This window comes from Peromyscus californicus, unplaced genomic scaffold, assembly GCF_007827085.1.
Source record: "Peromyscus californicus insignis strain IS unplaced genomic scaffold, ASM782708v3 Scaffold_20__1_contigs__length_68692818, whole genome shotgun sequence".
In the NCBI taxonomy this organism is placed as follows: Eukaryota; Metazoa; Chordata; class Mammalia; order Rodentia; family Cricetidae; genus Peromyscus; species Peromyscus californicus.
This window is the reverse complement of record NW_026294503.1, coordinates 61,165,291-61,187,467: the sequence shown is the minus strand read 5'-3', so window position 1 is coordinate 61,187,467 and position 22,177 is coordinate 61,165,291. Positions and strand designations below refer to the sequence as shown.

At 41.5% G+C, this 22,177-nt stretch overlaps 2 protein-coding genes across 2 annotated transcripts in view; one reads left to right on the top strand and one right to left on the bottom strand.

Annotated features, from left to right (window-relative positions):
• The first annotated feature begins 2,837 nt into the window (after positions 1–2,837).
• Scaf11 (SR-related CTD associated factor 11) overlaps positions 2,838–22,177 on the top strand; it is a 50,791-nt gene continuing 31,451 nt past the window's right edge. The window contains exons 1-3 of the mRNA XM_052748767.1: positions 2,838–3,074; positions 18,519–18,600; positions 20,735–20,892. Coding sequence (XP_052604727.1) covers positions 18,540–18,600; positions 20,735–20,892 — 219 coding nt within the window. The 5' untranslated portion in view covers positions 2,838–3,074; positions 18,519–18,539. The remainder of the gene's footprint in view (positions 3,075–18,518; positions 18,601–20,734; positions 20,893–22,177) is intronic.
• LOC128117006 (60S ribosomal protein L18-like) lies at positions 11,884–12,512 on the bottom strand. The gene has a single exon (XM_052748768.1). The coding sequence runs from the start codon at positions 12,468–12,470 to the stop codon at positions 11,907–11,909; it is 564 nt and encodes a 187-aa protein (XP_052604728.1). The 5' UTR covers positions 12,471–12,512; the 3' UTR covers positions 11,884–11,906.

Here is a 22,177-nt window from a genome sequence, read left to right as displayed (position 1 = left end):
TTGTATTCTATTTTAATAATTTATTTTAAATTTGTTTTATGTCTATTGGTGTGAAGGTGTCAGATTCCCTGGGAAAGGAGTTATAGACAGTTATGAGCTGCTGCCATGTAGGTGACGGGAACTGAACTCAGGTCCTCTGAAAGAGCAGTCTGTTTATAAAAGACAAATTATAGCAATTATTTCTGGTAAAACTGTCAAGATCTATCCATTGCCACCCTTCATTTTCAAAGATGCCAGTATGGGTTTCTGTTATGCTGTGGAAATTCGGTTGCCTGGAAAGTGCAATACAACAATTGTGCATTTTGATGAAGGTATTTTTATGTGCACCATTTGTAGTTTTTCAGCACATTTCTCTTTTAGGGGCTGCAGATATGGCTCAGGCCAATTATTAGCACTGCTCTTCCAGAAGACCTGGGTTTGAGTCCCAGCACCCACACAGTGGCTCATAACCATCAGCAACTCCAGCCACAGGGTATCTGACCCCCTCTCTTGGCCTCCATGGGCACTGCAAGAACGTGGTGCATAGACATACACGCAGGCACAACACCCAGACACAAACTAATTGTGTTTGTGCGTGTATACATATCTGTGTGAGAGTGGAGGCATGTGTCCCACAGTGCACGTGTGGAGATCAGAGGACAGCGTTGGGTGCCGATTCTTGCCTTCTACAGTCTAAGGCAGGGTCTGCTGTCATTGGGAACAGGCTGGTTGACATGCCAGTGTCTGAGGGCTCTCCTGTTGGCACTGGAATTGCCGACCCCTGCCATGGTGCCCGGCTTTCCATGGGTTCTGGGGATTCAAACTCAGGTTCTCATTCTGGTGTGGTAAGCGCTCTACTTAACGAGCCATCTCCCCAGCCTTCATTTGTTTCTTACGGTTACAATTAAATCTAAAATATTAACAAGTATGCCAAACTACATCTACTTTATTCGTCCATTTTACAGTTGATCCGTTATTTAAAACTCTGACCCTCTTTATTTTAAATTTAAAGAAACAAAGCAAACAATACATATTTATCATGTAAACACAGTAAAGAGAATACTATATATAGAAAGGGACAGGGTCTCTCTTCTGGGGAGCAAGAGGCTGCCTCTTACAGTGCACCCTCTTTTTAAGTGTATTTCGTGGACGGGAGGTGGATGGGGAGAAAGTGGGCAAAGGATACAGTTTTAGTTAGGGAGGAGAAATTGTTTTTTTTTTTTTTCTTTTGGTGCTGTTATACAACACGATGGTTATAGGATGAATTTTAAATGTTCTTAGGACATACGCACAAGAATGAAGTTGAAGCAGGAGAGCAGGGGTTTGAGGGTAGAATGGGTTGCATAGTGAGATTCTGCCGTAAAAAACTCATAAATATAAAATACACACAAGAGAATAGAGCATTCTACATCTTCACCAGGAGCTACTCTACCGCCTAGATTCTTTAGGGTGAATTCCGGGAACTGCCTGCCCACAGGAAAGGTAAACTGCATCTGTTGGATGGTTAACACTGCCTTTGATTTGATTTCATCACATAACCTTTTCAAGAGACTTTCAGATTCTCCTCATCACCAGCCTGTCTTCATTACAGGGGAAAGGTCCTCCAGAAAGGTTTTGTTTTTATCAGAATAAAGTATTCTACCACCCCTAGACCATTGCTCCCTCAAATACCGCCATACAGCAACAGCATCAAATCTCCTGTGAAGATAACGCATTGCAAAGCTGCAGACTTCGGGAGAGACCAGGTTGCCATCCATGCATTCCTGAAGCAGTTATTTACCCAGTCCCTTGTAGGTGCTCGGCTCTGTCAAGAGCCTGGTGAGACACCATTCCTATCTTCAGCGTGACGTGACGGGCACTGAGCAGCCATGCAGCACGGGATGACGGTGCCAGGGAAGCGACAAGATCAGAGAGAGCAGGGGACGTGGCAGCCAGCAGTCTGGGAGTACGCGGCCTCCAAGAGGGGAGGAAACCAACAGCCCGGGCCCTCCAGGATGGCCTGGAGAGAGAGCAGCGCGCGTGGACAGCAGGAGTACACCGGGGACAGGCAAGAGCGTGGGGCAGGGGGGGGGGGTGAAAGAGCCAGCGACGGACGACAAGCCAGCCTGTAAAAAAAACACCTGCGAGGTCAAACAAAAGATCCGAGGACGCTCCAGGCAGGGCAGGACGTCGCCCAGGGACTGAAAGCCACCACCCTAGAGCGGAGGCGCTTAAAGCCAGCCATGCTCGCCTAGCCTCGGTGACGCCAGCTCGGGACGTGGGAGGGATGCTCCGGGCTGGCGGGCCGCCGCCGCCGCCGCCGCCGCCGCGCACGTGCTCAGCAGGTGCGCCCAGCAGCGGGCCGAACGCTGCCTGCGCGCCAACAACTCTTCCCGGGCTCTCACGACCGCAGCCAGGACCGCAGTGGCTCAAAAAACATCTTTATTGTCCCCACGTCGGACCCAGCCAGGAATGCCCGCCAGAGAGAGAGAGAGAGAGAGAGACAGAGGAGAGAGAAAACACCGCCGAGAAGGCGGCTCCCGGGGCGGCGCATGCGCCTAGCGCTCCGCGCGGCCGGAGGGGCGGGGCGAGAAGAACATTTCCCAGAAGCCTCGGCCACTGGCAGCGGCCCGGAGCTCCCGCTCTCAGGCCGCGCGGCGTGCCCCGCCCACCACGTCGGCCGGCCGCCTTCCCAGGGACCGGCGCCCCCTGGAGGTCCGGGCGAGCACTGCGGCGCCCGCGCGCAGCCAGCGTGCGGCAGGTCCGGCCGCCCGCGTCGTCACCACAGCGCGCCGACCTGTGGCGGCGCGGCTGAGCCCGGCGGAGGGAGGGAGGGAGGGAGGGAGGGAGGGAGGGAGGGAGGCCGCCCGACACGGCGGGGGAGGGGAGCGGCGGTGGCGCAAGCCGCGCGGAGCAGCGCTGCCCGGGTCCACGGCTTCGCGGCTGCGTGCTCCCGACCGACCGAGCGGGGCCGGCCGAGCCCGCGGCCCCCGCGCGCTTCCCGAGCGGCCGGAGGAGGAGTCCATGGTGCGGAACTTGGCGGCGGACTGACGGGGGACGACCTGGCCTCCTGCGCTGGCGCGGCCGCCGGAGCGACGCCTGGACCTCGGCCTGAGGTAAACACGGGCCGGCCCGGGGAAGAAGCTCGGCGGGGGCGCGGGCGCGGGCGCGGGGCCGGGCGGCGGGAGGACGGGCCGGGCAAAGTTTGGGGCTGGCGCGCGGCGCGGCTCGGCTCGGGCGGCGTCTCGCGCCGCGAGCAAAGTTGGCGCCGCGGGCCCGGGCAGCGCCGGCGGCCGCGCGGGGTCGGAGGTCCCGGGTCTGCCCCGGGGCCTAGGCGCGGGGCCGGCGCGGGCTGCGGGGCCGCGGGGCCGCGGCAGGAAGGGGCTCCAGGCCAGGGCCGCGGCCGCTCTCCCCCCCCACCCCCAGTGGAAACGTGTCGGCCGGGCTTCCGGGCGCTCCCAGGCTGGCCGCTTTCCCCCCGGAGTTCGCGGCGACCGCTGAGCCTCCCAGCCCGCTCGTGAAACCAAACTTCACTACGCCGTGACCTCTCCAGCGCCTGAATGAGGAAGAGCGCCCAGGCTCGGCCTTGCCCTCAGCGGCCGCCTCCCCCACCCCCGCCTCATTTTATTTTATTTTTATTTTTATATATATATATTTTTTTAAACCTGCTGCCTGGGGCGGCGGACCGCCTTCACCGGCCGAGAGATCGAAACTGAAGTGATCACCCACCCCGCTTTAGACTTAGGGATTTTGTTTTGCCATTTCAGAGGGGGCTTTGAGAGGTAACATGTTCGTCCTGCCGTCCGCACGTATCTTGAAAAATGGATTTAAAAGACACCTGGTTGTGGTTGATGAAAACATTGCCAGATTGAAGTGGCAAATTAAAATGCCCAGTGTATCAACATGTGTAATGCCGTGTTACATTAGTATATAGCTAGCCGTGTTCATGTGTGATATAGTAAAGAACGCATCATGTAAGTTTTGCACATTAGTTGTCCTGTGTAAGAATGCCATCTTATAATGCCTGATCACAGCTTTTTTTCATTGATTTTGGATTACATTTTGACAACCGTCCTTATATCAACAGTGTACTAAGATAGGTAGGCAAAACTGATGACGCTTTTAGTGTGCCTTGACTAATAGAAGCTAATACTAAATTTCCCCCACTTTGGGCAGTTTTCTCTGGATTTTTGGGAAAAGCATATTAATACATGTATTTTCTCATTTTCAAGGAAAAGATAACACATGCATGACTATGTGTCACAGCAGCAGAACATTGAAGGCAGTAGATTCTTGGCCTTTGTATTTTACCGGTAGTTTCAGTCAAATTTTAATGTGTAACCCTGTCTCTCCAGACCATGCCTTTTCTTTCCTGCTTTGGCACTTGGCTTAACCATTTTACTGTTTCGCTGTTATTTAAAACCTGAAGGAAAAAGTTGGTAGGCCTTTTGTTACTGTTTCATCTAACTAGGAGAGACAAAATTTTGAAAACATCTTTGGATTTGTTGTATACTAGATTGTTAAAGATTATTTGAACTAATTTGCCTTTTGTTTATGCAGTCAAGTTTTCAAAGATTAGCAGTTGGTTTTTTTTTGGTCTGTTTTTTGTTTTGTTTTGTTTTTTTCTTTTTGGTTTTTCGAGACAGGGTTTCTCTGTGTAGTTTTGGTGCCTGTCCTGGATCTCGCTCTGTAGAACAGGCTGGCCTTGAACTCCCAGAGATCCGCCTGGTTCTGCCTCCCGAGTGCTGGGATGAAAGGTGTGCACCATCGCCGCCAGGCGGATCTCTGGGAGTTCCAGGCCAGCCTGGGCTATCCAATGAGTTCCAGGAAACCAAAAAAAAAAAGCAGTTCTTAAATGTAGCTCCACTTTAGCCATAGTTTTTGTGTTTGTTTGTCGGTGCTTGTAAATAAGTAAGCAATTATTCAGTTTCACTATAGTGGACTTTCTCTTTCAAATTGAAGTACATTTTAAGTTTTCAGTTGGGTAAAACTTGAGTGTTGCCCTTCTGTAAATGTGCTCGTGCTGAAAAGACGTCCTTCAATATGACGAAGGAGAAAAATACAAAAGAAGAAAATGTAAAATTATTGTTACTTAAAAACGTGTTATAGAGAAAATTTTAAGAAGAATGTTCTTCCCGGAATTCCTTCCTGTGGTTATTGGGCCTCCTATAGGGGTACTCAGTTTCCCCCCTCATCCTTGGAGCACTAATCAGTTCACAGGCAGTTTTCATGCACCTTGTTCTATTAACCAGGGAAATGAGGTAAAGTACACCTAACGCGCTGCTGCTGATTCAGCACAATACCTTTAGTAATGAAGTACAATGGTGACCACCCATCAGCCTGGTGTACTGCACTTTTTAGGTGTTTAGAGCAAGAGAGCTGTAAAAGCACAATTCTAGGGGGTAATGTGTGTTAAAGTTACAAAATCATGTATACTGTACACCCCAGCATCTGCTTCTGTCTGTCAGTAATGTAAGTTGCATCTTGCCTTACCTTGTCTACTGAAAATCAGATAAAGGTTTATATGTAGCCCATGCTGGCCTTGACCTCCTGATCTTCCTGCCTCTGCCTCCCAGGTGCTGAGATTACAGTTTTACTAGCTTTAAAACCTAGATCATTTAAAAAAAAGCATTTACTTTACTATTTGTTTATGTATATCCATGGAAGCCACAAGAAAGTTGTGGGATCTCCTGGAGCTAAAGTCAGTTGTGAACCACTAGATGTGGGTATTGGGAACAGAATTCTGGTCCCCTGGAAGAACAGCAAGTAGTCTTAACTACTGAGCCGTCTTTCTAGTCCCCAAACCCAAATTCTTAATATTCTCTTTCTCGCCTTGAACTTTATTTGGAATCTGAGCAGTGGTGAATGTAGTAAGCCCTAGAGCTGAGAGTTAAAATAGCCAGTATGAAGTTGTTCTCTGGTGTCAGGATGTGTGTTGTGTTGTGCCCCTCCCCCAACACTATAGTAATAAATAAAAAATCCAGTATCATTTGAATTTTATTCCTAAGAATTACCTTTGGATTGTGTCTTTTTTTCTTTTTTTTTTTTTTTTTTTCTTTTTTTTGGTTTTTTCGAGACAGGGTTTCCCTGTGTAGCTTTGTGCCTTTCCTGGAACTCGCTTGGTAGCCCAGGCTGGCCTCGAACTCACAGAGATCCGCCTGGCTCTGCCTCCCGAGTGCTGGGATTAAAGGCGTGCACCACCACCGCCCGGCTTTTTCTTTTTTTTTTTAAGTTATGGCACAATAAAATTTCAGTGTAAGAATTTAAAAGCACCATTCTCTTGGAAAATAATTTCCTAAAATGACAACAGCATCACTTACCTTTGTTAGCCCACAGTCTTTAGTACTCAGCAGCCAGAATGAGCCTTTTGTATTAGATTGTGTTAGTTAGCTTCTCAAATGGCTTTCCTTCTTAGTTCTCACTGTGGCCTTTACATAACTCTGAAGTTCCTCGAGTCTCTTGTCTGACTTCATGTGGTTACCTTTTCTCCAACCACATCTCCAGTGCTGCTGAGGTGTTCTGACTCCTCCAAATGAAACAGCATACCCTTCTCCATGTTTCCCATTCTATCTTATGTCATTCCCCCGTGGCATATTATCTCTTTCTCACATGCCGTTAATTTACTAACAAGACTTGTGTTTTTTCAGTCTAATGCAACTGCCACGAGAACAGAGTTTGTCTTAATCTTTTTCGTATTGCATGTGTGTGCACACATGTGCACACACAGCTCATGAGTGGAGTTCAGAGGACAACTTGGAGAAGTGGGTTCTCTCTTACCTTGGACCTTAAGGTTCAAACTCAAATCACCAGGCTTTACATCAGGTGCCTTTACCTGCTGAGTCATCTCACTGGCCATTGTCATTTCACTGTTGTACTCCTAAAAATTTGAACAGTGCCTAGCATTGTAGTAGGTAAATGATATTTAGTGCATTCATATGCTTTCTGTTGTAGCTATTAAAGCTAGTAATAAGATTTTTAAAGGTTATTTACATTTGTGCATGTAAACCACGTTCAGATGTTCATATGAAGAGTCCATGTTTTTGTTATTTTTTTTATGTGTGCACACACATATTTGTCTCTTGAGTGTCTGTTCACATGGGTGCCTGCATAGCCCAGAACTCCTGTTACAGGTGTTTGTGAGCCATTTGACATAGGTGCTGGGATCCGAACTCTGGTCCTCATTTTTGAACAACAAGTGTTTTTTGCTGCTAAGCTATCTGTCTAGCCCAGGAGTCCTTTTAAAAGTGGCAGTTTGTGACCTTGAATCTGTCATTTGTCAATATAGAAACCCTTGAGTATTTAGCTAAAAGCAAAGTGTTGTAACTGTCTTTTTATTTAAAAATAAAATGTTCCTTTAGAAGCCGTGTTGGCTGTATTTTTGGTAGTTCAGTAGGATAGGTAGAACTGGCGTGCTGGCCATATGTCTTGAAAGGAAGGAGAGGCAGCAGTAGTGGAAGTGGAAAGATAAATCTGGAGGCTTTTAGCAGTAGTCTGGGGAGATGAAAAACCTTGAGTAGATATTTGAAATAATACATATGGGTGAAATCACCCAGGGGAGGGAATGAATATAACTTGGAAGAAAAGAGAGATGCCCTAGGATGGAAACACAGTGGCCTTAACAAGTTTACTGGAAGGATGTGATCTCCCCAAAACACTGAAGGTCAGAGAAGCAGGAGTCTGTGTGTTGTGACAGAAGCCACAGAGAGTATCTCAAGGGGAGTGTAGTCAGTAGGGTCAAATGTGCATGGGAGTTGGATAAGAATCACATTTTTTGTTGGAAATAACAGTACAAAACTCAATGGCTTATTGAACAAGTAGGACTTTAAGTTTATTTTCAAATTGGTGTTTGTGTATTTTGCTTGACTAACAGTATTGAAATCAGTTTAAGAAATTATTTACCCCAGTATAGAAGACACCTAGTGTTAATCAAATAATTACTGTTAGCCAATCTGCTGCAGATATTTTACCTTTTAGTTGTAGATATTCCATAAATTCCATTCAATAGCTTTGTAATATTAGATGTATTAGTCTATTTTACTTCTGAGCTTCTAGAAAGATTAAATGTATTGGAGTATCTGCTTCATATCTATACGTAGGACCATCTACTGTTGGCTTATAGATAGTCATTATTATCAGTTGTCCTTCCCACCTGTAGATCATTGCTGTCCACTAGACATTTCTGTGATGTAAATACCAGGTGTCTCCATTGCCTACTATAGTAGCTGATAGCAACAAGAAATCTGGCCAGTGTAATTGGGGAACTGGAGACATCCAGTAAGGTAACCATGGCAGTTAGAGATTAGAGGTCATCAAGAATAGGGTTGGTGATTTAGTTCAGTGGTAGAGCACTTGCTTAACAGGTACAAGGGTTTTATCTCTATTGCCAGAAGAAAAAAATACGTGAAAATGCGCACTCTGAAGCAGTGGTTCTCAAACTTTCTCATGTTACAACCCTTTAATACAGTTCCTCATGTTGTGGTGAACCCCAACATAAAACTGTAATTTTGCTACTGTTACGAATTGTAATGAAAATATCTGATAGGCAGGATATCTGATATTCGACCCTGTGAAAGGGTTGTTCTACCTCCCAAAGGGGTCATGACCCACAGTTTGAGAAACACTGTTCAAAAGTACTTTGATTACATAAGACTTTTAGATGCTGTAAGTTTTGTAGGTTACTTAAAAATTGCAAACTTTTGGGGTTGGAGAGATGGCTCAGTGGTTAATAGCACTGACTGTTCTTCCAGAGGACCCGGGTTCAATTCCCAGCACCCACATGGCAGCTCAAACTGTCTGTAACTCCACTTGCAGGGGACCTTCACACCAGTGCACACAAAATAAAGTTAAATAAATTATTTAAAATGCAAACTCTCAAAAGAGTTATAAGTCTAGTTTAAGCATTTTTTCCCCTCTGAACCACTTGAGAGTCAGTTGCAGATGCATTTTATTAATCATTCAAATGAATACAAGAACAAGGACTTTCTGTTATGTTGTTGTTGTTGTTTTTATTATTATTATTATTATTATTATTATTTGGAGACAGTCTTGCTATGTAGCTCTGGCTATACTGTAACTCACTGTATAGACCAGGCTGGCCTCCAACTAACAGAGATCCCTCTGCCTCTGCCTTCTGAGTGCTGGGATTAAAAGGCGTCCAGTTGTTATATAATTATAATGTAAACATACAGGTCAAATAATTAATCTTGATATATTGCCGCCATCCAACCTCAGACTGCATTCAGTTTTGCCAGTTTCCTTATTTATTTTGTAACAAAAGAATTGTGTTCAGCATTCCGGTTTGCATTTCATTCTAATGTCTATTTAGAGTTTCTTTTTCCTTTGATTTTTCCAGACAGGGTTTCTGTGTGTAGTTCCTGCTATCCTGGAACTCACTCCCTCTGTAGACCAGGCTGGCTTCCAACTCACAGAGATCCACCTGTCTGTACCTCCCAAGTGCTGGGATTAAAAGTGTGCACCACCACTGTCTGGCTCTCTTTAGACTCTTAACCTAGAAAGATCTTCAACTCTTTTTAGTAACTAATAGGTATTTTGTAGGAAAGGATTCTGAGTCTAAAGGCTGTTTGTTATCAGACTTGGTACTTACTGCAGTTGTCCAGATTTGGTCAGTAAATTTCTTCAGTGCAGTTCCTGTTGGCCTTTCTTTTCAGTTGCTGTATGTTTAAGGGGTGGGTGGGTGTGAGTGAGCTCGGAAGGGAAGTTGGGATCTTGCATACCAGGAACTGGCTCCACAAGTGTTTTTTTTCTTCCCACAGCGAGGTTGGACTTTATTGTCATTTATTTAGAAAGTGCTTTGTTGTATATGTTCTGAACTTTCAACTGTGAGCAAACAAAACGTAAGGACTGACAATATAGGAAAGGATGTTTGTATATGCAGCTTTGTTCATTTTTTGTATTCTGTTTCTCTTAACTCCATACCAGGAAAGAGTACAGAAACTTAATCTACATTGTCCTTGTATTCCAGTGTATTGTAGGAGAAAATAATTAAAAGAAAAAAGTAATCAAGAGAAAATGATGTTTTGAAAATTCCCAGAGCAATGACATTTACAAGTCATATATGGTATTTTATTGTAAATACAGTTGTGGCACTGTTACATATGGCTGATAGTCTGTAAGAAGATGTTTCTGTGAAGCTTGTGTTCTAGTGGAGTATAAATATTAATAACTTCAAGAAAAATTTTAAGCTATCATTCACTTGAACCCTTATTGTGAAAGAACTTTTCATGTAGGGCGACTTCAGTGCAATGCACTGTATTTCTGTAGGAACAGTTACTTAGATATTAACATAAGTAATATGAATGGGATACATGAAACAGTAATTGTCTTTATTGCTTCAAAACTAATAACAGGCAGGAGCTTCAGATAGCTTGCTTTTTCAGAGGACCTGGGTTCACTCCCCAGCACCCACATGGTGGCTCACAACCAGCTCTAACTCCAGTTCCAGGGGTGCGGTCTTTGTGGGTACCAGGCACATGAGTGATACACAGACTTACATGGGACAGAGTGCCCGTACACATTAAAAAAAAAAAAAATCTTAAAACTGCTACAGAAGTAATAAAATTAAAGTATTGGGAAGCCAATATAATTAAGCTTTAAAAGTAAGTTTTAAAATGTATTTCATATTAACATACTACTCCAGCTTTCTTAATTATTGTTTGTGTGGCATGTTTTTCCCTATTCTTTGGAAAAAAACGCTTATGCTTTCTATGTCTTTGCACATAAAGTGAGTTTCTTAGGGAGGTAGGTTTCAATTCTGTTTCTGTCTCTTGCTCCCCCCCCCCAGTGTGTGTGTGTGTGTGTGTGTGTGTGTGTGTGTGTGTGAGTGAGTGTGTGAGTGATGGGCGTATATATGCTGCAGTTGCATATAGAGGTTAGAAGACAATCTCAGATTTGGTTCTCGCCTTTTCCCTTGTTTAGACAGATGGGAGAGTGGGGAGATGAGAAAGAAACACAGTGCTGACATCTTCAGGGGATGTGGCTAGGAAAGAAGACACAGGGAAACTGTTGAGCTAAAGGATATCTTGAGAGGGAGTAGTTCCTCTTTAGGATGATAGAATGTTTTTAAAGTTAATTAGTATATTCCCTTTTATGTTTTATTTTATATTATATTTTATTTTATGTTATTTTATGCTTGGAAATTTTTTTGTTTTTTAAGGTTGCATACAAAATGTGAAGTTTTATTGTGGTGTGTTGTCTTTCCACTCGTTCCTCTTCCTCACTACCTCCCCATTTATCTTTCCACTGGTTTCCTTTCTTCTCATTCTCGTTTTCTCATTTCATCTATTCCAGTACCTTAGTTTCTGCTTCCTTGAGATCTCTTCTTTCCATCTCTTGATTCCCTTTCTAGTTTGATGACAGCACATGCACACACACTCAGATTTATGTTCCATATATGGGAGAAAACATGCTAGTTGTCTAAGACTAATTTATACCACTTAATGTAATGATTTTCAGTTGCATCCATTTTCCTTCAAATGTCATTTCATTTTTCTTACTGACGGGCTTCATAACATTCCACTGTGTATATGTACTCTGTTTCTTCAGTCGTCTTGTTGATGGACATCAGTGCTTGTCCCGTCTTCACTCATGAGAATAGTGCAGCTGTAACATGGATCAGGAAGTGCCTCTTTGCATGTTGACTAGGAGTTCTTTGGGTGTATACTTGAGGGTGATTTTAATGAGGTATGGAGTAGTGGTAGCTCTGATCTTTTCAAGAATTTTTTTTTGGGGGTGGGTGGTTTTATTTTTGATGATTCTCCATATAGAGGTCCATAGTGGCTGTACATGTTTACATTCATAGCATCAATAAATAAGAGTTTTGCTTTTTCTAAACCTTGGCTAGTGTTTGTTGTCCTTTGCTTCCTGAATGACATTTTCTTTTTTTTTTTTCCAAAGCTTTTTTTTTTTTATAGTAACAGTAAGATCCAAGGTTAGTTTTTGTAGCCGCGCCTAGCCCTTCTGCCTCTGGCACGTTCGAACTTCTGGCCCTTGGAGGGGACATAGGGTTTGGTATGGCCGTGTGGGGTTCCTGGGGCCTTGCCAAAATGCCGGTATACCTCTCGGCCCTTCCGAGGACCAGACAGGAGCACAGTGCCACGGCCCTTGGGAGACTCCAGGGCCAGCTGGTCGAAGGTGAGGATCTTACCCCAGCCTTGAGGATGTGACTTCGGGCGCGGCCTGCTCACCCGCAGTGCACACACCTTCAGTTTAGGCACTTCGAGAATCCGCACATCATCTGTGACTGTCCCCACAACCACAGCTGTCTTGTTCTCTCGGCCAGGAAGCTTCATCTTTTGGATCATCCGAGACAGGGACAGAGGTGGCCGGTTAGTGCGACTCATAAATAACCTTTTCAGCACAACCTGATTGAAGGTCGAGTTGGTTCGTCTGGCCAGAAACCTGTACAGCTTGACCAGCAGCCGCAGGTAGACGTCCTGGCTCTTGGGCTCCTTGCGCCGAACCTTTCGGTCCGTGTGGCGAATGTCAACACCCATGATGGCGCCTCCTGCTCGGCCAGGTCCAGAAAGATAGAACTGCCGACATTTTCTTGATTGCCAAGGATGGCAAACACTTTTTCTCAAGCATTTGTTGGTCATTTTTTTGTTTTGTTTTGTTTTTTTTGAGAACTGTCTATTTAGGTCAGTAGCCCCTTAGATAATTGGATGATTTGGTTGTTTTGGTGTTTAAACTTTGTAATTCTTCATGTATCCTGGGTATAACCCACCATGTAGTTGACATGGATCCCCTCCCCCCATTCTGGAGGTGTTCTTTTTATTTCAGGGATTATTTCCTTTGCTGTGCAGACACTTCCTTTTTCGTGTGATCGTGTTTATCACATTTTGGGATTTTATCAGGTGCTTTGGAGGTCCTTTCAGAACAGTCCTTGTCTTGAACAAGCCTATGTCTTGAAGGGTTTTGCCTATGTTTTCTTCTAGCACAGTGATTCTCAACCTGTGGGTTGTGACCCCCCTTGGCATTGTCAAATGACCCTTTCACAGGGGTCACATATCAGATATCCTGCATATCAGATACTTACATTACAGTTCATAACAGTAGCAAAATTACAGTTGTGAAGTAGCTACAAAAATAATGGTATGGTTGGAGGTCCCCACAGCATGAAGAACTGTATTAAAGGGTTGCAGCATTAGGAAGGGTGAGGACCACTTCTCTAGCTCTTTGAAATCTCACATTAAGATCTGCTTTGATTCTTTGATCCATTTGAGATGATTTGTGCAGGATAAAAGATGGATCTAATTTTTTTTATATTTGGAAGTCTAGTTTTTTTCAGTTTCACTTGTTGAAAAGGGTATCTTTTCTACACAGCAGGGCCCCAATCTCAAAACAAATAAAAATAAAAAAAGGAAGAATGATACTTTGGTAGGGGGTGGATTTTTTGAGCTTTAAGGGGCTGTTGTTTAGGGCTTGCTTTGATACACCTTTAAGGAACTTGAATTAATATGTGGGTTATCGCTTTGACATAGATTTGTAGAGTGTTGTCTGAATTATCCCATCATTTAGAATATTTTGTTTTAGGAATGAATTCATTCAGCTTTCACTTTTCTCTCCTGTTCCCTTTGCTATTAACATATTTTATTGATATACTTTATGTTAAATAAGCCATGTCAGTTTTTACTGGAGGCTATCAAAGTCATAACGGCAGAAAGACTGACCAGTTAGAGATTTCATTTGAGAACCCACTTCACAGTTTGTAAGATTGATAGTAAGATTACATTTGGTAGAGAATCTCAATATTTCTTGATCTCTAAAAACTTTATGATCTATGTTGGTCTTTTCAAAAAATCAAATACTGGTTTGTTTGTTTGTTGTTTGTTTTTCTAAGACAGGATTACCCAGGTTGGTCTTGAACTTGCTATGTAACTGAGGATGACCTGGAACTTAGATCTTCCTGCCTTCACCTCCCAAGTGCTAAGATTACAGGCATGTACTACTGTGCATGGTTTATGTAGTTCTGGGGATGGAATCCAGGGCTTCATGCATGCTAGGCAAGCACGATACTGACAGAGCTGTATCCCTAGTCCAGTATATGTTCTTTAACTATTTATTCATTCTGTTAATTTATAAATCACTGAGCCAGGACTAGGGGAGAGACTTACTACATGCCAGACCACATTAGACCTGCAGCGTGCCTCCCAAATCAGAACATAAGACAACCCCATTACTATCCTTCCCTCCTTCTCCAGTCTTCATTGGCCTTGAACTGGTGCCCTCCCAGTTCAGCCCCCAGTGCTGGGATTATAGACATGTTTACCAAACTTGGCTTTTCTAAATTAAAACTTTTTTCTACATCAAAGATACTTCAAACTGTTTTCTTTCCCACTTTCCTCCCTCTTGCTTTCTCCCCATGCTAAGCAAGTACTCTTACCCCCTAGCTATATACTAGCCCAGTAGCTGGTATCTTACCACTAGTGGTTTAGTTTTCCTGTTGTGTTTTGAGGAATGAAAATAATTGTGGCTGGGCGGTGGTAGCACAACACCTTTAATCCCAGCACTCGGGAGGCAGAGCCAGGCGTATCTCTGTGAGTTCGAGGCCAGCCTGGGCTACAAAGTGAGTTCCAGGAAAGGCGCAAAACTACACAGAGAAACCCTGTCTCGAAAAAAAAGAAAATAATTGTGGTATGCTGGAATTGGGTGGAACAGAAATGTTTTGATTCCGTTACTGTATTTTCAGATTATTTTTGTACTAAAAGGGTTTGAAAGTCAACAACAAAACTAAGGGAATGGGACAAGAGACAGTTAGCTATTATCATCGTTTTATTAATATAAGGTACTTATGCAAAATACTGGTTTAATACAGCTACTTAAATGCTATAGAAGCTGTTATTCTGAATTGTTAGATGTTGATTAGTTTGTTTTCTGCTACTATAATGAAAAACCTGAGTTGGGTACTTAACTATCACAAGAAATGTATTTAGCCCACAGCTCTGGATGTTCAGAGATGTGGGACCAGCATGTGCTCTGTTCTGCTAGTTGCTTCTGTCATGTCGAATGGAGCTGCCTTCCTGACAGGGTACTAAGGGAGGTCAGTGAGATAGTTATCACTTGTTAGAAAGTAGGAGCTAAAAGTAATCGGAAAATTGTATATAGAAATCCAGATCACAGACATTTAAGTGTAACTTTCTTTTAGAAGAATATACTGAGTAGAAAAATTTAGTATCTGATACTAATGTATTAAGTGGATTTTTTTTAAGTTTATGTAGTATGTGATATAATGAATATCTGGGTTAGACTAATTGTATTTTATAGGAGTACAATTGTCAAATGCTTATTTAAGAAATGTGAAATACTGATTTAAGGATACATTTATTTAATGAACATAATAAAATACATTTATTTTTTGATAACTAGGAAGAGGAGTCTAAGGAATTTACATAGTAAGACTACTAAAATAAAGAGGTGGAAGTGTTATTTACAATGTATAATAACTTTTTCTAGAGTTTATTCATTGTAGCAATGTATATCAGTATGTAACGGATTGCTACAAATAAGGTGATCATGTGTCAAGAAACCTTTCAAAAAAATTACAGTATTTCTTTAAAAAGAAAGACTAGTTCTGGAGTTAAAACTCAAAAAGATTTAAAAAAATTTTTTTTAAAAAGAAATAAAGTACTATCAATTCACATACAACATTTTGAACATTTTCTTTTTCCCCCTTATTGTAGATGAAGAGTCTATTCTCATTCCTTATAATAATCAGTCTATTTGATCATTTGTTTTGATTTATTTTAATCTTGAACTCTTGGAGTTTTGTCATAGTTTGAGTATGTGTGTCCCCTTCAATTTTCATGTTGAATTTTCAATTCCTAGAGTAGTAGTAGTGTTAATAGGTGGAGCTTTGAGGGGTGGTTGGGCCATGTGTGCTCTGCCCTCTGGGACGGAATTAGTCACTTCTTCAAGGGCTGGAGAGGTGACCAGCCTGGCCATTTTGCCCATCTGTCCATTATGCCATGTGAGGCCACTACAGCAAGGCACCATCTTGGAAGCAGGAACTGGTCCTTTACTAAGTACAAATCTGACAGTCCAGCACTGTGAGAAATCAGTGTCAGTTATTTATGGAGAACACAGTGGTAAGTATTGTGCAGCACAGATGAAACAAGACAGACTTATTTTATCTGTTCTCCCCCCCCCCCCCCTGTTTTGTAAGGTTGGTAAATTGGGAGGAATTACCATTTAGTTGACCATTGTTCTGTTTTGGTTAGAAAAGAAGGATTTAACAACAACAAAAATCGTCAAATCTTCACTTTCTATCCTGCCACCCACAGTACCTTTCTCTCTTGGTTCTTTTGCTTGCCAGGTGTAAGGGTATACTGCTCTTGGTGAGTGCTCCTATAGTTTTGTGGTAATGTTTGGTTATAAATAAGTCTGAAATATCTCAATGGTCTTTTGGTTTTTTTCTCTAATAGACATAAGTTTTCTTACTAAATGTAAATTCTTTTCTATACGTACAGTGTTTCTCTTCAGGCGACATAACACGCATTATGGAATTAGTGATTTAAAAACTTAAGGGCTTTAGGTTTGATTTTGTCATTTAAGTTAGTAATTACAAGAAAAATGAAATTACAGCATTTTCAGGAAAAATGATAGAACTGGAAATTATGTGAGAAAAGCCAGATTCAGGCAGGTATCACATGTTTTCACTCATGGGGATTTAGAAAAGGTGAGGGGAGATATAAAACCAGAAGGAACTATTAGAGAAGAGGGAAGGATTAGTGGGAAGAAAAGGGGCAGAATGGAGAGGGATGAATATGGTCATGATCATGGTATGAAATAGGCATATATAGGAAAATTCCACAATGGCACTTATTGTTTCATGCAGTTAATAGAAAATAAAGAGGGAACTGTAGCTTGAGTTTTCCTGCCTGGCCCACAGTCAGGATAAATCTCTCTCACCCGCCAGTCCCACAGCCACTCAGACCCGACCAAGTAAACACAGAGACTTATATTGGTTACAAACTGTATGGCCGTGGCAGGCTTCTTGCTAACTGTTCTTACAGCTTAAATTAATCCATTTCCATTAATCTATACCTTGCCACATGGCTCGTGGCTTACCGGCATCTTCACATGCTGTTTGTCATCGTGGCGGCTGGCAGCGTCTCTCTGACTCAGCCTTCCACTTCCCAGCTTTATTCTCCTCCTTGTCCCACCTACACTTCCTGCCTAGCCAATGGCCAATCAGTGTTTTATTTATTGACTAATCAGCAACACATTTGCCATACAGAACATCCCACAGCAGGGAACCTCAATGCATGTATTACTAAGAGAAACAGTTTGAAAAGGATAGAAGCTATGATTCTAACCAGATAATATTCTCACAAAGGCAGAACTATGGACAGTTCGCAAGATCAGTAGTAGTCAGGGATTTGGACCAGGAAGGAGAAAATAGGCAGAACACAGATGAATTGTAGGACAGTGAGCCTGTTTAGACACCACAGCTGTGAATGGTTAGTAGATGTCTTATGTTTGTCAAAACCTATAGTGCGTACAACACCAAGAGTGTAATACTCGAGTAGAAACTGTATTTTGAGTGATAATACTGTATCACATAAGGTTCATTGATTTTTAACAAATAACGTACTCTGGTGTGGGGTGTGGATAGGAGGGGAAGTTGTATGGGATTATTGTATAGATTTTCTGTGAACCTATTTTATCTCTCCATATTCTGTTGTTGCTTGAATATCATAAGTTCCACATAAAACCTCAGTTTACCAGATAATCCTGTTTTAAGTTGACCACTTTTTCCTTAGGTTTGGGTTATACTTATGTCTGTGTAATGAAATTTATCAGTTAACCCTTGCTAATTAATAGTTATGTAAAACTTAGGTTAATTACTTGCTTTTTTAGTTTTTGTGACAAAATACCTCACAAGAAACAATTGAAGAAAGGGTTTATTTTGTCTTAGAATTCAAGGGGATAAAAACCAACTTGGTGGGGGAAAGTTAAGTGGCAAGAGCAGGATGCTGGCTGGGCACATTGACCAGATTGTCCAGTCTGAGCAGGAAGCAGAGATCAGTGCATTCTGCTGGTTAGCCAGCTTTCTCCTTTTTATGTATCTGGGGCATGCTTCATTCACATTTATTTAGGGTGATCTTCCCATTTTAACCTAGTCATGTCTAGAGATTTGTTTCCAAGGTGATTCTAGATCCTGTCAATTAAGCAACTCTGTTTCTTGATCTAAGTACTATGAAAAGATACTGGGTTTTTGAGTAGGTGAGATAGCTTAATTGAGTAAAGGCACTTGCAGCACAACCTATCAATCTGAATTCAGTCCCAAGAACCCGCTTAAAAGGTAGAAGGAGAAAACAACTCTGCACAGTTGTCCTCTGACGTCCGTACATGAACTGTGACATGACACACCCCATTCCTCCAATAATATGGATAAATAATTTTAATAAGAGCACTGGGTTGTCCACAGACTGATTTGGTTTGTTCTTTTTATGTGTAAAGTGATTTCTTTCAGTTCAGAAACTTTTAAGATTGATATGGTTGGGAAATGGCAACAAACATTCTCATGATTTATGTTGTAGGAAACTCCTTCACAAGGAGAGATGAAGAAGAAATCTGTGTATAATCAGAATGTGGGTGATCAGGAGTGTGAAGATATGGAAGGTAACTTTGTTTTTTATAAAGCCTGTGTTGAAAGTCAAACAGTGTCACTAGACTTTAAAATTAAGATTTCTGAAGTTTTACTTCTGTCCTTTTTTGTCTTAAGAATTGCACACTTTTCCTTCTCATGTTTTCATTGATTGAGCATTTTTAGTTGAACTGCTGATTGTTTTCTTCTTCTACTTCCTCCTCCTCCTCCTCCTCCTCCTCCTCCTCCTCCTCCTCCTCCTCCTCCTCCTCCTCCTCTTCTTCTCCTCTCTACTGGTTTAGGAGTTTCTGGGTTAGGGTGTGTGTGTTTGTGTGTGTGTGTGTTCCTGTGCATGTACATGTGTACATGTATGTGTGTGTGGAAGGCAGAGGACAATCTTGGGTGTTTGGAGTGTTGTTCCTCAGGTACCATTTACTCTATTTTCTTTTGGAGACAGGGTCTCTCATTGGCCTGGGACTTTTCAGGTTGGTTGGCCAGCAACCCCCGCAATTGGCCTGACTCTGCCTCCTTAGCACTGGAATTATAAGCATGTGTTACTGGCCAGCTTTTAAAATGTGTTTTCTGGGAATTGGCAAGCATGTTACTCACTGAGCTATCTGACCAGTCTTTATTTTTAAAGTTTTAATAGTTGGCATTAATATTTTCTTATCCTCTAAAGTTAATCTTTTTGTTTGTTTGTTTAAGTGTATGGGTATTTTGCCTGTGTTGTATGTCTGTTATTATGTGTATGTCTAATATAGTTTTTATTTGATAAACTTGATCTGAAATCCTAAATGCCTAGTTCAGATATTCTTTATAGAATTTGTATTTCCTTTATCCTAGACTCATACTGGAACCATGTGAGCTCCATTTGATTGTCTTGGCTTAATACTGATCTATCTTTCAGATTAGTTTGTTCCTCTGTCTGGGAAGGCTCCAGGTTGTATTGAATTGTACAGTTTCTGTTGTTTGCTTATGACCCAGTATACATGCTTTTGTGTAAGTTGATTACTGTTAGGAGTTTAAATTGGTACAGGTCTCACAGAGACAGATTTGGACATCTATTCCTGTATTATAAATGTACATGTTGACCCAGTAATTCCATTTTTTAAGAATTGATCTATAGATACACTTTTGAAATGTGAGATGATTGCGTTACGATATAAGCTCATTAGTAGAGTACTTGCCTAATGTGTGGAGCTCTGGGTTCCATAATCGGCATTGTTTGTCATAGCCAGTGGTTGAAAACAAATGAAATGTCCATTAATAAATTATTTTGAAAAAGCACATTAGTATGTATAGTATTCTGGTGTTTATGTGAAGAGAGAAAAGAAATATGGAAGACTGTATATTAGGGTTTACCCTGGCTTGTTGGCTTACCCCTGTGATCCTAGTACCTGGGAGCCTGAGAGAGGAATATCCTGAGTTTGGAGCCAGCCTACCTATTTAGAAACATGTTTTTAAATTTTTTTTTTTTTTTTTTGAGGCAGGGTTTCTCTTTGTAGTCCTGGCTGTCCTGGAATGTGCTCTGTAGAGCCAGGCTGGCTATGAACTCAGAAATCTGCCTGTCTCTATCTCCGGAGTACTGGGATTAAAGGCGTGTACTACCACCGCCTGACTGAGAAACCATGCTTTTAACTGAGGGAGGGTGAGGATGGAATTGTTTTCTGTGCATTAAAAAAATAATGGAGTAACAAAATAAACTTAAGAGCTATTGTTGGATTTGGTGGAGGTGGTTGAGTGTATGGGTAGGTTTGTCACTATAGGCATTTTTACTTACAACATTTGAACCAGGTAAATAATACTTTAACATTAAATTATGGTTCATTTATGTCCCCATTCCCTCACTGAAATATGAAAGTAGATTGAGAATGTAGCTAAGTGGTAGGGCATGTGCTTAGCATATACAAGGTCTGAGTTAAATTTCCTAGAATCTTCCTATTCCTTCCATAAACACACACACACATATACACACATACACACACCCACAGTACACAAAAGTAAACATTGGTGTTATTGAACTTAAAGAGTATGTTTGTCATTTATCTAAGATCTAATTGCAAAGTAGGAGGTGTGGCTCTTCGAGGATACAGGGAGCCATATTGCTTATGAGCATAAGTCTTTGGTTTGGGGGTTTTTGAAAACATGACTGTTTTCTTTTTTTTACAGGTGAAGAAAACAGAAATAATGCTGGTACCTCTGGCCTGTTGTACAATGAAGCAGACAGATGTCCAATATGTCTTAGTTGCCTCTTAGGAAAGGAAGTTGGTTTTCCGGAAAGTTGTAATCATGTCTTCTGTATGACCTGTATTCTTAAATGGGCAGAGGTAAGTCTGAGAATAAGCATAGGGAATAAATTACTGCATTTAACTTCCTATACAGTTTTAGTTCGCTTAAAGAGTTGCTACTGCCTTTCATAAACTATTTTGTATTAAGATATTTTCCCCACTACTTTAGGCAAATTTCCCAATTTGTTCAAATTCTGTCTGCATATTTCCTTGTAATTGTTTTTTTACTCAGCTTTTTCGTTCTTTTATAATTAAAGGATTTTAATTTATACTTTGAAGAAAACCTTACAGAAAGAACAGGCCAAACATCTTTCTGACTCTTTTAGGGTATTAACCTGCTGGCTACTAATAACATCCCTGTCTGCTTTTTGTTTTTGTTTTTCAGAGAATTTTTAGAGGTTTATTTGAGTTCTTTATGTTAACCAATGGAATAACTGGAATAGATGTTATGGTGTCTTTTAACTTTAAAGCTTATGGATCTTGCTTATTATGTTCTGTAATTTGGCCCAGATCTCACAGCTTGGGAGGATGTTGTCAATTCAGAAGTAGATTTTATAGTTGTTATTTTTAATTCATGATAAATTAATTTCAGAGTCTTGAGTTACAGATTTTACTTTAGATTCTTTTTAAAAATAATTAAGAAACAAGATATTTTGGACTTTGAATATATTAAATCAGTTTGGGCCAAATAAATTGAAGTATATGTTAATCTTAAGCCCTGTTGTTATAAATTGTAAAATAAAAAATTCACTGTTTTTATATCATGCTTTCTGATTTATATTTTGTGAGTGTATAAAAATTAGTAAATTAGTAAAAATTAGGTGTATCTCAAAATTGTTTTTTCTTGTACTTGGATGTTCCTTAATCTCATTGAAAAACTGACTTCATGTATGAGAATGCTGTCTTTCTGCTTACCTCTGCAAGAGGTTCGTTACACTAGTTGAATTAATGAATATATGAAGAAACTTTTAATTTAGATTAAAAACCTAACTAGTCTTTGACAAGGAGAGACTACGGATAGGTGAAAATATATTTTTTGAGAAAAATAATATGAGTTTTGGGTGAATATTGTTGTTAAATGTCCTTCTGTAACTGCAGTACTGATTACTGAAATAATGCCTTTTCTCTACCACTCAACTACAGATGTAAATTTTATTGGATTTAGTGCATCTGTGATGTATATGAATCTGACTGGGTGGGAGTTGAGAAACCCTGTTACTGCATGAGTTGAGTAGATGGTTTCAGTCTTTTTCCTGATTGTGTTCAGTGGCTACATAATTAGGAACTTCAAAAATATTGTGTGTTTTTCTTTAAGACAATTAGA